Source organism: Salvia splendens, chromosome 7 (genome assembly GCF_004379255.2).
Source record: "Salvia splendens isolate huo1 chromosome 7, SspV2, whole genome shotgun sequence".
NCBI classification, from domain to species: Eukaryota; Viridiplantae; Streptophyta; class Magnoliopsida; order Lamiales; family Lamiaceae; genus Salvia; species Salvia splendens.
This window is the reverse complement of record NC_056038.1, coordinates 11,111,409-11,125,872: the sequence shown is the minus strand read 5'-3', so window position 1 is coordinate 11,125,872 and position 14,464 is coordinate 11,111,409. Positions and strand designations below refer to the sequence as shown.

Genomic DNA, 14,464 nt, shown 5'->3' with positions numbered 1-14,464 from the left:
TCTCGGATATACTCAATAGCAAGATAAGGGAGTACTTTACTAATTACACTATTCGATCCCGATCCCGATCCCGATCCTGATTTGTTCGGTTAACCGATATCTATAGTTAAAAATTACGCCTTGTCACTGCCCTTTATTTTATTAGGAAAAAATGGAAATTTATTTACACAAATATTCGTGAATGGATGAAAAATGAATAGTGTTGGTTACGTTTTTGCCCCCTAAGAAAAAATTGTTTTTTTTTCCCGTTTTTGTTGGCGGAAAAGATGGGGCTATAAATAGCAGCTGTCCAACGAGTCATGAACATCTCTCCAAACCAAACGCAAAATCCATCAAACCTAAAAGGCCATCTCTTTCTCCCTCCAGAATTATTGCTTTCGTATTCGTATTCATCAATGGCGTTCAACAGAATGATCCCTCAGCGCCTCCTCAGCATATCGAGGATGACGAACCCGGCCCTCACAAATTACCGCACTTCCTTACCGCGCACCGCCGTCAAATCGGCCTCGCTGAGCCATCAAACGTCGCCCAATAATATCGCCCCTGATCCCGGAGATGACGGTATATTCCGCCGATATCTCCACCGTCAATCGGCAGCGGCTCCTTCCGCGGCCCGATTCCTTCCTTCCGGCGAGAAGCTGCAGGAGAAGCTCCGCGAGATGGACATTGCCAGAGACAGGATCAGGCTCGACGGCCTGCGGCGTCAGGAGGCGGTGGAGGACTCGCCTGAGGAGAGTATGACGGTGATTGACGCGAGGAAAATTCTCAGGCTGTCGCAGCTCGAAATGGTGAAGGCGAAATTGAGGCGGCTGGAGAAGGATTGCGTCTCGTATCCGGAATTTCTGGAGATTTGTGCCAAGCAGTGCCTGAGTCCAGAGTTAGGGCACGAATTCGCTAAAATACTCGATGAATCGGGGAGTGTGATTGTCTTCGGAAACGTCGTCTTCCTCAAGCCTGAGCAGGTTGGCGCTCTCCCTCTCTCTATCAATTTCTCTCTAATTTGTTTCAGTATCTGCATATTAATTGTGGATGGATTGTGGTAAATTATGAGTTTATCATAGACTAGAGCATTACGATTAGGCCAGAAGTCGAAATATTCTGGTAATTGGATCTGATTTACTCTTTTAATTATTTACACAAGTTTTGATCTTGAGACTACCGAGAACTAATTAGCTTTTTTTCATTTTGCGCTGGTTTTCCATGTCTTCTTCCACAGGAAATCGAAACAATGTTTTCGTACCAAACAAGGTGGTGACTTTTATTAGAGAGTGGATTTCTGATCATGGAAGAAAATGTTCTAAGAGCATCACCCCTCTTGAAAACAAAATCTTAGCTTTCGCCAGAATTATAAAAAAGGGAAAACAACATAAATCTTTAGATGGATAAGTTTGTGTGACAGATAATTGAGGGATTGGTTTTTTCATTGCGTGAGGAGTCTTGATTTCATAATTTTGGTGGAGTAAAGGGAAGGGGAATGAAAAGGACTTCCCATTATTGTGGAGGAGTTTTGGTTTTCTATTCATTGTGTGTCTCTTCTGAATTATTACTAGTCCTTTTCAAGAAACGAAAACTCTAGAAGATTAGGAGAGGTGGTTTGGGTGGTGTGTATATATTCCCTAATCTTTTGTTAGAGTCAAATTGATTTGATGCCAAAATTGTTGTTCAAAAACAGGGGAGATTTGATGGGAGTCAAAGTGACATTATGTTAAATCTTGTGTTTGATTCAAAGACAAAGCTAAACTTAAAAAGAATCATTAGTAGTAAAACAAATGTTGTTTGTACAATTGTGTTTTGACACAGGTGGTGAAAGCAATCCAAGGACTAATAGCTCTACCCCCAAAACCAGAGGATCCAAGAATGAAGGAGCTGGAAGAACTGGAGAAGCAGAAGGCGGTGATTGACAGGCAAGCAGAGGCCTATGTTCGTCGCGAGCTCTGGGTCGGATTAGGATACCTGGTTGTCCAGACAGCGGCCTTCATGAGGCTAACGTTCTGGGAACTGTCGTGGGATGTGATGGAGCCAATTTGTTTCTATGTAACATCAATGTATTTCATGGGAGGCTATGCCTTCTTTCTGAGAACGTCCAAAGAGCCCTCATTCGAGGGGTTCTTCCAGAGCAGGTTTGGCGCCAAGCAGAAGCGCCTCTTCAAGGCGCTGCATTTTGATGTGGAGAGGTATGATGAGCTGAAGAGAGCTGGCCATCCGCTGCAGTCAAGGGAAACTGCTGCTGCTCTTTCCTTTGCTTCTCCAACTCAGTGTGCTTGATCATCTTGTTTGAAATCCAAAGAAGATGAGATCAGATACAAATGCTTTAAATCAAAATATACCAAAACAAATTTTATTACTATATTCTACTACTAGTATATAAAATTTTATATAAAAAGGACGCAATTCCCGTTACAGACTCTAAATGACAGTTCTTAGCTCATCCATAACATAAGAGCATCCACAACCGTGCTCTTGCCAGCGGCACGGTTGTGGGCCCGGGCGGTACTATTCATGCCTGCTCTCTGGCAAGAGCACAACACCCACAACTGTGCTCTTCCTCAAGGACGAGCACAATTAATTTAAAATTCAATTAAACAATAACATTTCCATAATATTAAAATTCATTTAAAAACCACAATAAATATTACAAATGACAAATAAAATTAAACATTACATAATTAAAATCCTAAAAATAAAAATTACATAATTAAAATCCTAAAAATTAAAAATTACATAATTAAAATCCTAAAAATTAAAAAAACCACTACTCGTTGCCGAATTTCGCCCACATGTGGTTGATTAGGTCTTCTTGTAGTTGATTGTGGATTCGAGTATCGCGCATTGTGTGTCTTGTCTCGATCCTCTGGCCAACCGTCGTATGCTCGCCTCGGCGTGGGGGAGACCTCGTTGTTGAGCTTCCGGCTTCATCCTCGTCGTAGAAGCTAGCCGCCCTTGGCCCTTCGTCGGCTATAATCATGTTGTGTAATATAATACACGTGAACATGATGTCGGCGATATTATTCACGTACCACAGCCGAGCCGGGGCCTTCACAATGTTGAATCGAGCTTGAAGGACCCCGAAGGCTCTTTCGACGTCCTTCCGCGCTGACTCTTGACGCTGCGCAAAAAGAACCCGTCTCGGGTCGTGCGGGTTGTGGAGCGTCTTCACGAACGTCGACCACCTTGGGTAGATACCATCGGCGAGATAGTAACCCATGCGGTATGTATTTCCGTTGATGGTGAAGTCGATCGCCGGTGCTACACCATTCATCACATCATTGAAGAGTGGTGAAGAATAGAGCACGTTCAAGTCGTTGTTGGATCCGGCAACGCCGAAATATGCATGCCAAATCCATAGGCGATAGTCGGCGACCGCCTCAAGGATAAGTGTTGGGCCGCCGCCTTTGTGACCGCTTAAGTGTTGCCCCCTCCAAGCAGTCGGGCAATTCTTCCACCTCCAATGCATGCAGTCAATGCTGCCAAGCATTCCGGGAAAGCCATGGACTGATTCGTGAAGACGAAGCAACCGTTGGCAATCATCGGTGGTGGGTGCCTGAAGGAATTCATCCCCAAAAGCAGAACGAACGCCCTCGCAAAAATTCTTTAAACAAAGGATTCCAGTGGACTCACCGATATGCAAATACTCGTCGAAGATGTCGGCCGTTTGCCTAGTAGCGAGTTGTCGGATGGCACACGTACACTTCTGCAACGCCGTGATACTTTGCCGGCCGGCTGCATCTACACCTGTTTGAAAGTATTCAACACGTGCGGACAATGTGTTGACAATTCGCATGAACAAGCGCTTTGACATGCGAAAACGGCGCCTGAAGTAATCTGCCGGAAACCGCGGATTCGGCAAAGTAGTCGGCAACGAGCCTTTCGTGGGCTCCCTCCCGGTCACGATGGATGTAGCGGCGATTTGATCTAGCGCGTTGAGGAGGATGAGCGGGGGTATTCGCCGCGACATATGCTTCGTAAGCGGCACGATGTTGTTCGTAGTATTCTTGTTCTTCGCGCTCCGCTTCCGCCATGAGATGAGTGAAATCCATTTGATGTTTTGAGTGAAGGTTGAATGTGTTGATAGTTTGTATGAGAATTATGAATGAGAGATGAATTGATGTGATAAATGAGTGATGAATGTGTGTATTTATAGATGATTTTGGAAAAAAAATTAAAAAAAAATCAAAAAAATTCAGAAAAATGGGAAAAAAACGGCCATATTTTTGGGATTTGAAATTTTTTTTTTATTTTTTAGCATTATTTATAATTAAATACCAATTTTTTTTAAAAAAATAAAAAATGTTTAAACACAACGGCTATGCCGTTGACGAATGGGAGCACGCCACGTGTGCGTCCGCTGGCACGGACGTGCTCGATACATCGAGCAGCGCCGTGCCAGCGGCGCGAGCGCAGCGGCGGCGGATGGCGTCCGTGCCAGCGGCGCGGACGGCGGTGGCGACGAACGCCACCGCTGCGCATGCTCTAACAGTCATTCCTTATTTATTTTATCCCTCGACTATGTGTTCATACTACCTTTAACTAGTAAGTTAGTAATTTTTTTTATTTCATCCGTTATCAACACTTACACTCGTTCATTACATCCTTTAACTTATTCATAGGTCTCGCTATTCCATTTCTTTAATATAAAAATACAATTAATAAAAAAACATTTCACTAATAAAACTTCCTTAAAAAATAAAAAATTACATTACAAATTTCTAAAAATTAAAAATTATTACGTGATTAAAATCGTAAAAATAAAAAATTACTCCAGCAACGGCGACGGCGGTATATTCAAACGAGACATGAGAAGCTCAATTGTTGAGTAATGTGTCACTCGTTGTGACCGCGTTATACGAGAAGTGTCGGTCGTCATAGCGACGAACAACATTCTCATTAAAACATTTGTGGGAGTTTGGGGAGTCGCTTGGTTTGGTCCGTCTCGTCCCCTGCCTCTAGTCATACTTGAATTTGAATGCAAATGAAAATTTTTAAAGAGAAAAATGAGTGAGAAAGAGTCTTTTGGTGTGAAAAAAATTATGCGATGAATGACGTATTTATAGATGATTTTAGGATGAATTGATGGTCGAAAAATAAAAAAAATATAAATAAAAGGGAAAAAAACGGCAATAAAACAAATATTCGGGAAAATGGATAATTTTTATTATTTTCAAAAAATTTTCAATCTTTTGTTGTTTTTTAAAAAATTAAAATGGTCGAAACGGAGTGGGCGTCACCATCGCACAAGAAGGCGCTACGTGGGCGGAGGAGAGTGTCCGGCCTGTAGAGGCACAATCACGGGCGGATGCAGCCAAGAACAAGGGAGTAGAAGTGTACCTCAAAGATAATGTATTAAGCATTTATGTTGAAATTATAGAAATGTCATATGCTCTGATGGTTGTGGAAGCACCTCCTCATAGGAATGATCCGAAGTGTTCAATTCCACATAATGGCATATATGGCTTTTCAGCCTTTTATTAAGTTGTTTTTTTTATATGTATTATATAAATTAGGTGTTCAGCTCTTTTGTTAAGTAGTTTAGTTTTTATGGAGTATGTTTTTTTTCACTTTGGTACTACTTAGTTTTTATATTTGCAGATTTTGGGTTGATTTTGAATGTTTTTCTTTTTTTATTTTGTAAGTATTAGGTAGTATTATATTTTATTGTATTTTTTACATACCGTTTATATTTTTAATGTATGTGTATGAATTTATTTTTTCTCTATTTTTTTTATATTAGGTAGTTGCATTTTATTTTATTTTTAGTTAACATTTTAATATTTTAGATGTTTGAATTTAGAAAGTCAATTAGTCGTCGTGTTCTTTTTAGATATTAGATAGTTTACACTTTTTATTCTTTTGTTGCGTGGTTATATTATCTACTCTCAGTGTCCATTTTAGAAGTCTCATTTGAGTTCGACACGGTTTTAAGAAATATAAGGAAAATTAGTGAAAAAAGATAGTGGAATGTGGAACTTATTTTTATATATAGTTTTATAATAAAATGAGAGTGAAATAAAGTTAGTGGAATGTGAGACCTATTATCATTTATGAAATATTTCAATCGGAACTCCTAAAGTGGGACATCAAAAAATGGTAAACCGGGACTCTTAAAGTGGGACGGAAATAGTATTTTTTATGTAATACGAATTCTAAGTTTAATTATGATGTAAAGTAACTTTAAAATTGAATATTATTGTACTATGTTATTTAAAATATTTTATATTTAATATTTTATACTTCCTCCATCCTTGAATAGGAGTCATGTTTTTCCATTTTAGTTCGTCCGCGAATAGGAGTCCTGGTTCACTTTATCAAAAATGATAATAGGGTTTCACCTTCCACTAACTCATTACACTCACATTTCATTTAAAACTAATATATACGAGTGGGACCCTCCACTAACTTCTTTCCACCCACTTTTCTTAATATTTCTTAAAACATGTGCCGTCCATAAAGTTCGCACTCTCAATCTAAAAAGTCTGGATTTGCCATTGGGTATAACCCCTCTACTAGGGACAGTCAGTGGGAGGATATGGCTGCAACGGGTGTCCTTACCATCCCGATTTGTTGGAACGAGATGGTGAGGGACTGTTGTGATTTTTAGGGTGTGATTTAAGTTTACAAAACAAGTTTTAATTCCCTAAAAACACTACTTCTGCAAGTATACAGATGTGCAATGTAGTACAAAGGGTATCGAATCCACAATGAGGATGATAATTGCTAAAACTATTAAAATTAACTAAAAGTGGTAATGATGAAACTTCAATCTTGCTCCTCCTTCTTAAGTGTGGCTTCCAATCTCCAATTCTCTCTCAAAATTCGTTCCAGTCGCCAAAAGTCCATTTGGAAGTCGTGCCCTAGCTATTTAAATAGTTAGGGCTTAAAAACAGGCCCATACACATTTGCTCGGCCGGACTTTTTTTTTTGCTAAGAAATCTCCCAGTCCGGCGTTTTTTCTGACTTGCAACATGCTCCCAAATCGCCCGGTCGGGCGTTTTTACATTGTAATGCGCAGTCTTCGTAAAACAACCATATCTTCTTATATCAGACTTCGATTGAGGCGTGAGAGGCATCCTGCGAAGCCCTTTCAAAGATGAATGCAATGGTGGCCTTGTGGGAGCATTTTAAATTAATCTTTGAGGGCTGATTACTGTTCTGATTCAAACATTTCTCCGCTCTCTGTTAGAGCTTGGTCTCAATAAAGGACTAGAATTCGATTCACATCAGGGACAACGTTGTTGATGCTTTTATGATTACAACTACAAGTGAGTTTTGTAGAATTGGTTGATTGTTCTTAATTGCTTGTAAATTGAATTAAATTTTAAAATTCATAAATAAATTGTTAAATTATTGATTTATTCTAACTTTACAATTAATATAAATAGTGGTTCTAATATAGCTTAATGTAAAACTTAATTAAACAAATAAAATAATTTAATTAGCATAAAATGTGACACTGCTTTGGTCGAAGTTCAATAGTCGTATAAGCAAGCTAGTCAACAAACTATGTTAGCATCGTCATGTGCAAAATTAAAACAAATTAAGAGTTTGATAGTAAAAATTAGAACACATCACCACATCAATGGTTTAATGATGTTAAAGATGTAACTGCCCCTTCGTTTTTAGTAATGTTAGGACACATGTTGTGAAGTAGTGCTATAAGAGTTTGATTGTGTATAATAAACGGGTGTAGTAATGTGCGAATGTCGTTTCTTTGTTGTGTAAAATTCTTAGTGGTTTTCCTAATCAGATAATCATGCGAGAGTGATACGCTAGTTCAGTTGTGTTGTCCAAACATTAGTATATATACACACAAGTTACAGTTCGAGTGGATATCAAATAGACAACTATCTATTTATAAAATAGTACTAGTAATAAAGTTCTGTATCTACAAATGAGAATTACACATCAAGTCTACTATATTTATAAAGACGAGTTAGAATTGTAGAAGCTACTACATCTTTTAGAAGTAAGAGACTCGAGAAAAGAAAAGAGGTGCAATTTTGAAAATGAGTTCACACGCCAGACTCTAGTGGTATTTTTTTTTTAAATATTGAAAGAGAGGATTCTTTTACTTTGATAATATTGTATTATGGAAGTTCAAGCCATAATATAATAGTAACCTTTAAATTAACTATGCATCATAATAGTTCCAACATAATAGTAATTCATCCAAATTTTATATGAATAAGAAATAAAACTATATAACTATGTGCTGTTTCTAATCAAGTTCATAAGGTATGAAAACATTAATTAGAATTTAGGTATATACATCGGGAACCACTAATTCGTGCATCTGGAAAAAGATATGTAGAGCCTAATAAATGTCCTTTTAAATGATGTGGTGGAAGTTAAATGTATCGAAGATGTGGATCAGCACTAATCACAAAAGATATTTATGGTTAATCATACATTTGAAATGAATAAATAGCCACCCATTCAAAAATTATTGTAGTCCATGTCACAGCACCTTACACCTAAATCATGGGACAAAAAGAATCAGGTTTCAATCACATTATTAACTAAGCATGTAAAAATAACGTTGAAACAAACAAAATTGTTAGGATGCGACAGCATATTCCATTTTGCTGATGTTTTTAACTCTTGTCTTGGTTTTCAATTTTTTTCAAAAAAAAAAAAACTCTATTGCACCGCACCATATATGGCCTTGCAAATTTTTTATATTTATTAAAATAGACATAATTACATAATAAAAAATATTTAATTTAGGCACTACTATCAAAGAGTAATTCATGCATTCATACCTGCTATCATTAGTATATCCTTAATCCCTTTTAGGAAGATTATAAGCTGTGAATTATCTTGATTATTATTTGACGATAAAATCACCAACTTACAGTGTTCGAAGTTGTGAATTAGTATAATGAAACACAAATAATTCACAACTAAGAACAAAATCACTCATTCCTAACCATAATTATGACTAGTTTTGCAATTGTACAGAAATTTTGTTAATTTTAGCTTTTGTATTTTGGTGAGTAATTTTTGCTTTTATATGTGATAATGAATACTTTATGTATTTACTCTTAAAATTATTACTATGTATTACTGAAATTTATTACATCTGATAATACAAAGAAGGATTCCTAATAAAAAAATAGAAAATTAAAACAAATGATTGGTCTAAATGTCTCCTGCATTTCCACCATCCATATATGATGAAGCGGCGAATTTTCGATGGTAATTAATGCACGTAAAAATAAATTACGACACAGAGGTTTTACGTGGTTCGATTTACTGAGGTAAATCTACGTCCACGGGGAGAAATGGGGGCAGGTTTGTATTGCTTGATCTGCGAATTACAGCTTACAACACTGGTCTGCTTTATGATATTCTCTCTAGAGAGCTTTTTTAGAGTTTAAAAGAAGAAGCAGAAGACCTTATCTATCTGACCTAGGTTCTATTTATACAGTGAACTAAGATCGTGGCATGCAGCATTTATTAGGTAGTGGATGTCGTGGAGATCGTGGCGACCTTGCATGGGTCCACTATCCTGCATGAGTTAATGACTGCTTGACACCACTAAATAGATCGTCGGTGTAGTGGAGGTGGAAATCTTGTATGAGTCCACTATCTCCTAGTTCGGTCGAATACTGAGACCGAACTGCTGAATTATTGCCGAGCAGCTTTTGCCGATCTGAGAGTAGAGCTTGATGCCGACCTGAGAGCAGAGTTTGATGAGTTGGCTTTCACCGAGCTGTAGGCTGGGGCCGAACTCTTTGGTTGTACCGAACTGAACTCTTTAGTCACGCCGGACTGATACTCTTTAGTCATGCCGAACTGATACTCTGTCTTGGGCTTTACTGCTGTTGGGCTTGTTTAGTACGTACTCCATCACTACCCCCCCCCGAAAAGCGAAGTGAATCACTTCGGCATTCTGGAAAAAAGTATGGGGTAAGTTGATGTTTGTCCACGGTCTCATGAAGTGAACTCTTCTTTGACCGGACTTGGTTTGTGTCCTAATTTGGCGAATTTTATCGCTCGGATCGGACTTTCCGTTGTCCTAATTTGGGGATCGGACTTTCCCTTGTCCTAATTTGGGGATCGGACTTTCCCTTGTCCTAATTCGGCGAGTTTTATCGCGTGGATCGGACTTTCCCTAGTCCTAATTCAGGCAAGTTTTATCGCGAGAATTGGACTTTTGTTGCAGTTCGTTTCAGACGAAGTGCTTGTTTAAGCTGAATTGTGGTCTTGTATCCTCTTTAGAAGCTTTGACGCACAATCGTGGGCTTGTTGCAGCTCGTTTCAGACGAACTGCTTGTTTAAGCTGAATTGTGGTCTTGTATCCTCTTTAGAAGCTTTGACTCACAATTGTTTAGCTTGTATATGTTCTAAGAAGGGGATCAGTCTTCGAAGAACAAGATACCTCAGTAACATTTGTAAGAGACGACACGCACAGAGACAGACAAAACACACAAACAAAACGCACAGAGACAAATAAAGACCAAGTAAACCAAATAAAGCACATTGAGCAAACAGGACTCAAGACTGACTGACCGGACTGTCTCTTACAAATGGAACTTTTTGAGGTTGGAAATGTGCCATGTTCGGGGTACCTGTTCTCCTGACATGTGAGCCAATTTGTAAGACCCTTTGCCGAGGACTTCTGATACCCGATACGGACCTTCCCATGTGGGTTCGAGCTTGCCCAGCTTTTCTGCTCGGCTTACTTCATTGTTTCTCAGGACGAGATCTCCCACTTGAAATTGCAGCTTCTTCACCCTTTGGTTGTAATACCGGGCTACTTGCTCCTTGTACTTGGCTGCTTTTATGCATGCCAATTCTCTTCTTTCTTCGGCAAGATCTAGCTCGGCTCTCAGTCCGTCGTCATTCATTTCTGAGGAGAAATTTAGAGTTCGGGGACTGGGTACGCCGATCTCCACCGGGATTACGGCTTCAGTGCCGTACACCAGACTGTATGGAGTTTCACCATTGGAGGTTGTGGGTGTAGTTCGGTAGGACCATAGGACTTGAGGGAGATTTTCTACCCATTGTCCTTTGGCTTGTTCTAACCGAGCTTTTAACCCTTTCACCAGGATACGATTTGTTACCTCCGTTTGTCCGTTTGCTTGTGGATGAGAGACCGAAGTGAACCGCTGTTGAATATTCAGCTCTTGGCACCAATTCTTGAACGTCTTGTCGGTGAACTGAGTCCCGTTATCCGAGATGAGGATGTGGGGTATGCCAAATCGGCACACTATGTTCTTCCAGACGAAATCCAATGCCTTCGAGCTCGTTATCGTAGCTAATGGTTCAGCTTCTACCCACTTCGTAAAGTAGTCCACGGCAACGACTAGGAATTTCATTTGCCGAGGAGCTTGAGGAAGTGGTCCCACTATGTCTATGCCCCATTGCATGAAAGGCCAAGGGCTTTGCATAGTGGATAGATCGGTCTGCGGCATTCTTGGGATATTTGCATGGATTTGGCACTTCGGGCATGTCTTGACGAGCTGCACTGCTTCTTGTACCAAGGTTGGCCAATAATATCCCCATCTTAGAACTTTTTTAGCTAAAGCTCTAGCTCCGATGTGGCTACCGCACGACCCTTCATGAACTTCTCTGAGGATGTAGTCCGTCTCTTCTGGTCCTACGCACCGCAATAACGGCTGGAGGTAAGACTTTCTAAAGAGGACTCCTTCATGAAGTTCGTACCGAAGTGCTCGGCACGTGATCTTCCGAGCTTCTCTCTTATCTTCGGGCAATTGTCCTTGATCCAGATACTGCAAGATCGGCGTCATCCAGTTCGGCGAGCTGGATATTGAATGTACCTCGGCTTCATCAATGCTTCGATGCATTAATTCTTCCGCCTTTGAGCTCGGATCTGAGGCCAACTTACTTAAGGTATCTGCTCGGCTATTTTCCGCTCTGGGAACGCGGATTATCCGAAAATAGGAGAAACTTCGGCTGATGCTTTGCGCTTTGTCCAAATACTTCTTCATTCTCTCGTCACGGGCTTCACTGGTACCCAACATGTGATTTACTATGACTTGTGAATCACAATGGACTTTGAGAGATTTGACGAGCAGACTTTGCGCTAACTGAAGTCCGGCCAGGAGGGCTTCGTACTCGGCTTCATTATTAGTAGTGGGGAATAGGAACCGAAGTGAGTAGGTTACCTCGTGTCCGTCGGGAGCGACGAGTAAAATACCAGCTCCACTTCCCATCTTGTTTGAAGCTCCATCTACGAATCCGCTCCAGCAGTCTGGCGGCTCTACTTCGGATTCCAAGGGCTGTGCAAGTTCGGCATTGGCAGACTTTTTCTGTTCGGCAATGACAGGGATTGCTTGATCGAACTTGGCCTCTGTAAGAAAATCTGCCAAGGCTTGTCCCTTGATGGCTTTCCGAGGTAGGTACTCGATCGAGTGTTCTCCCAGCTCTATGGCCCATTTGGCGATTCTGCCTGATGCTTCTGGCTTGGTCAAAACTTGCCGAAGAGGCAGATCGGTTAAGACACATACCTTGTGAGCATAGAAGTATGGCCGCAGTCTCCTTGCTGCATTTACTAACGCCAGAGCAATTTTTTCCAGAGGTTGATACCTTGTTTCTGGACCTCTTAATGCTCGGCTTGTAAAGTAGATGGGAAACTGCTTTAGGCCTTCTTCTCGTACAAGCACCGCGCTGATGGTTTGATCTGATGCCGCTAAGTATAAGAATATTACTTCGGCTTCGGTTGGAGCAGAGAGAATAGGAAGCTCGGCTAGATAACTTTTGAGCTCGTCAAAGGCCTTTTTCTGCTCGGCTCCCCACTCGAACTTTGGTGCTTTTTTCAACACTTTGAAGAACGGCAGTTGCTTTTCGGCTGCTTGGGAAAGGAATCGATTCAGTGCGGCTAGACATCCGGTTAGCCTTTGCACGTCATGTATGGACTTCGGCATTGCCATGTTTTGAATGACTTGAACTTTTGAAGGGTTTGCCTTGAGTCCGTCCTTTGAAACCCAACAACCCAGAAATTTTCCTGAATCTACCAAAAAGGTACATTTTTGGGGGTTGAGTTTGAGGTTGGCTTTCCGGAGCACGTCGAGAGTGGATTTGAGGTTGTCTTCGTACTCCGAAGTGCTTTTGCTTTTGACAACTATGTCGTCGACATACACTTCAACCTGTTTCCCGATTAGGTGCCGAAAAAGCTTGTCTACCATCCTTTGATAAGTGGCTCCGGCATTCTTTAAACCGAATGGCATCTTTTTATAAGCGAAAATGCCGAAATCGGTGATGAAAGCTGTTTTCGGAGCGTCACTCTCATCCATCAACACTTGGTGATATCCTTTGTATAAATCAAGAAAACAGAAAATTTCGAAGCCGATCAAAGCTTCTACTTTTTTATCTATATTCGGAAGGGGATAGCAATCTTTTGGACAGTGCTTGTTTAGATCGGTAAAGTCTATGCACATCCGCCATCCTCCTCCTTTTTTCTTGATCATCACAGGATTGGCCACCCAAGAAGGATATTTCACCTCGAATAGTACATCCGCTTTTAGTAATTGGCGGACTTCGTCATGGATGACTTGGCTTCTTTCTGCCGCAAAGAGTCTTTGCTTCTGTTTTACTGGCCGGATTGAAGGATCAATATTTAACCGATGAGTGATTACCTCGGGGGGCACTCCGGTCATGTCCAACGGAGACCATGCAAAGACATCTTTGTACTCCTTGAGGAGCTGAATGGTCTTTTCCCGGAGTGGAGGCGTTCCTGCGAAGCCGACGTTGACCGTTCTGGATGGATCATCTTCGCATAACTGAACGGTCATTGAGTTCGGCTCTGAAGTGACTTCGGTCATCTCGCTTGCCTCCGACTCCGGTTGCTGTGATTGCTATGCTTGATGGTGCCGAACTGATTGTTCGGCACTTTTTAGCGCAATCTGCAGACATTCTTTTGCTCTCTTTTGATCACCTCGGATGACCGCTATCCCATTTTTAGTGGGAATCTTGATGGTGAGGTGATAAGTAGAGCAAACGGCCCGAACTGTGTTGAGCCAGTCCCTCCCCAGGATGATGTTGTACGGAGACCGAGCTTTCACCACAAAGAACTCGATCATCGTATTGGAGCTTGTAGGCGCTTTTCCCACCGTGATCGGAAGGCTGATAATACCTTCAGGGCGGGTGTCCTCCTGGGCGAAACTTTTCAGAGGAAGTGGAGCCGGACTGAGCCGAGCTGGATCCACTTCCATTTTATCGAAACATTCTTTAAAAAGAATGCTGACTGACGCTCCTGTATCTACAAATACTCTGTGGACCAGTTTGTTTGCCACCCCGGCTTGGATGACAATAGCGTCTTGGTGAGGAGAGATGGCTGGGACGGGATCGGTATCTGAAAATGTAATCACTTCGTCTTTCTTCAGCCTTTTATGTGTTGGTTCCTCTTGATTGGAACCTCTGCGTTCTGCTTTTAGGGACGACTTAGTCTTCCCGGCTGGGAGAGCATCAATAGTCAGGATTACTCCATCGTATTGCGGCTCGT

The 14,464-nt window shown here is 41.0% G+C and overlaps 1 protein-coding gene across 1 annotated transcript; it reads left to right on the top strand.

Annotated features, from left to right (window-relative positions):
* The first annotated feature begins 321 nt into the window (after window positions 1–321).
* On the top strand, window positions 322–2,400 carry LOC121742160 (calcium uniporter protein 2, mitochondrial-like). Its single transcript, XM_042135213.1, has 2 exons — window positions 322–962; window positions 1,801–2,400. The coding sequence occupies exons 1-2, from the start codon at window positions 396–398 to the stop codon at window positions 2,263–2,265; spliced, it is 1,032 nt and encodes a 343-aa protein (XP_041991147.1). The 5' UTR covers window positions 322–395; the 3' UTR covers window positions 2,266–2,400.
* Window positions 2,401–14,464: the final 12,064 nt, after the last annotated feature.

What these genes read in the sequence shown, in the direction of transcription:
- LOC121742160 (XM_042135213.1), top strand. Translation starts at nt 396, where the DNA reads ATGGCGTTCAACAGAATGATCCCTCAGCGCCTCCTCAGCATATCGAGG. An exon ending in TCTTCCTCAAGCCTGAGCAG is followed by an intron (nt 963 to 1,800) that starts GTTGGCGCTCTC and finishes GTTTTGACACAG; the next exon opens with GTGGTGAAAGCAATCCAAGG.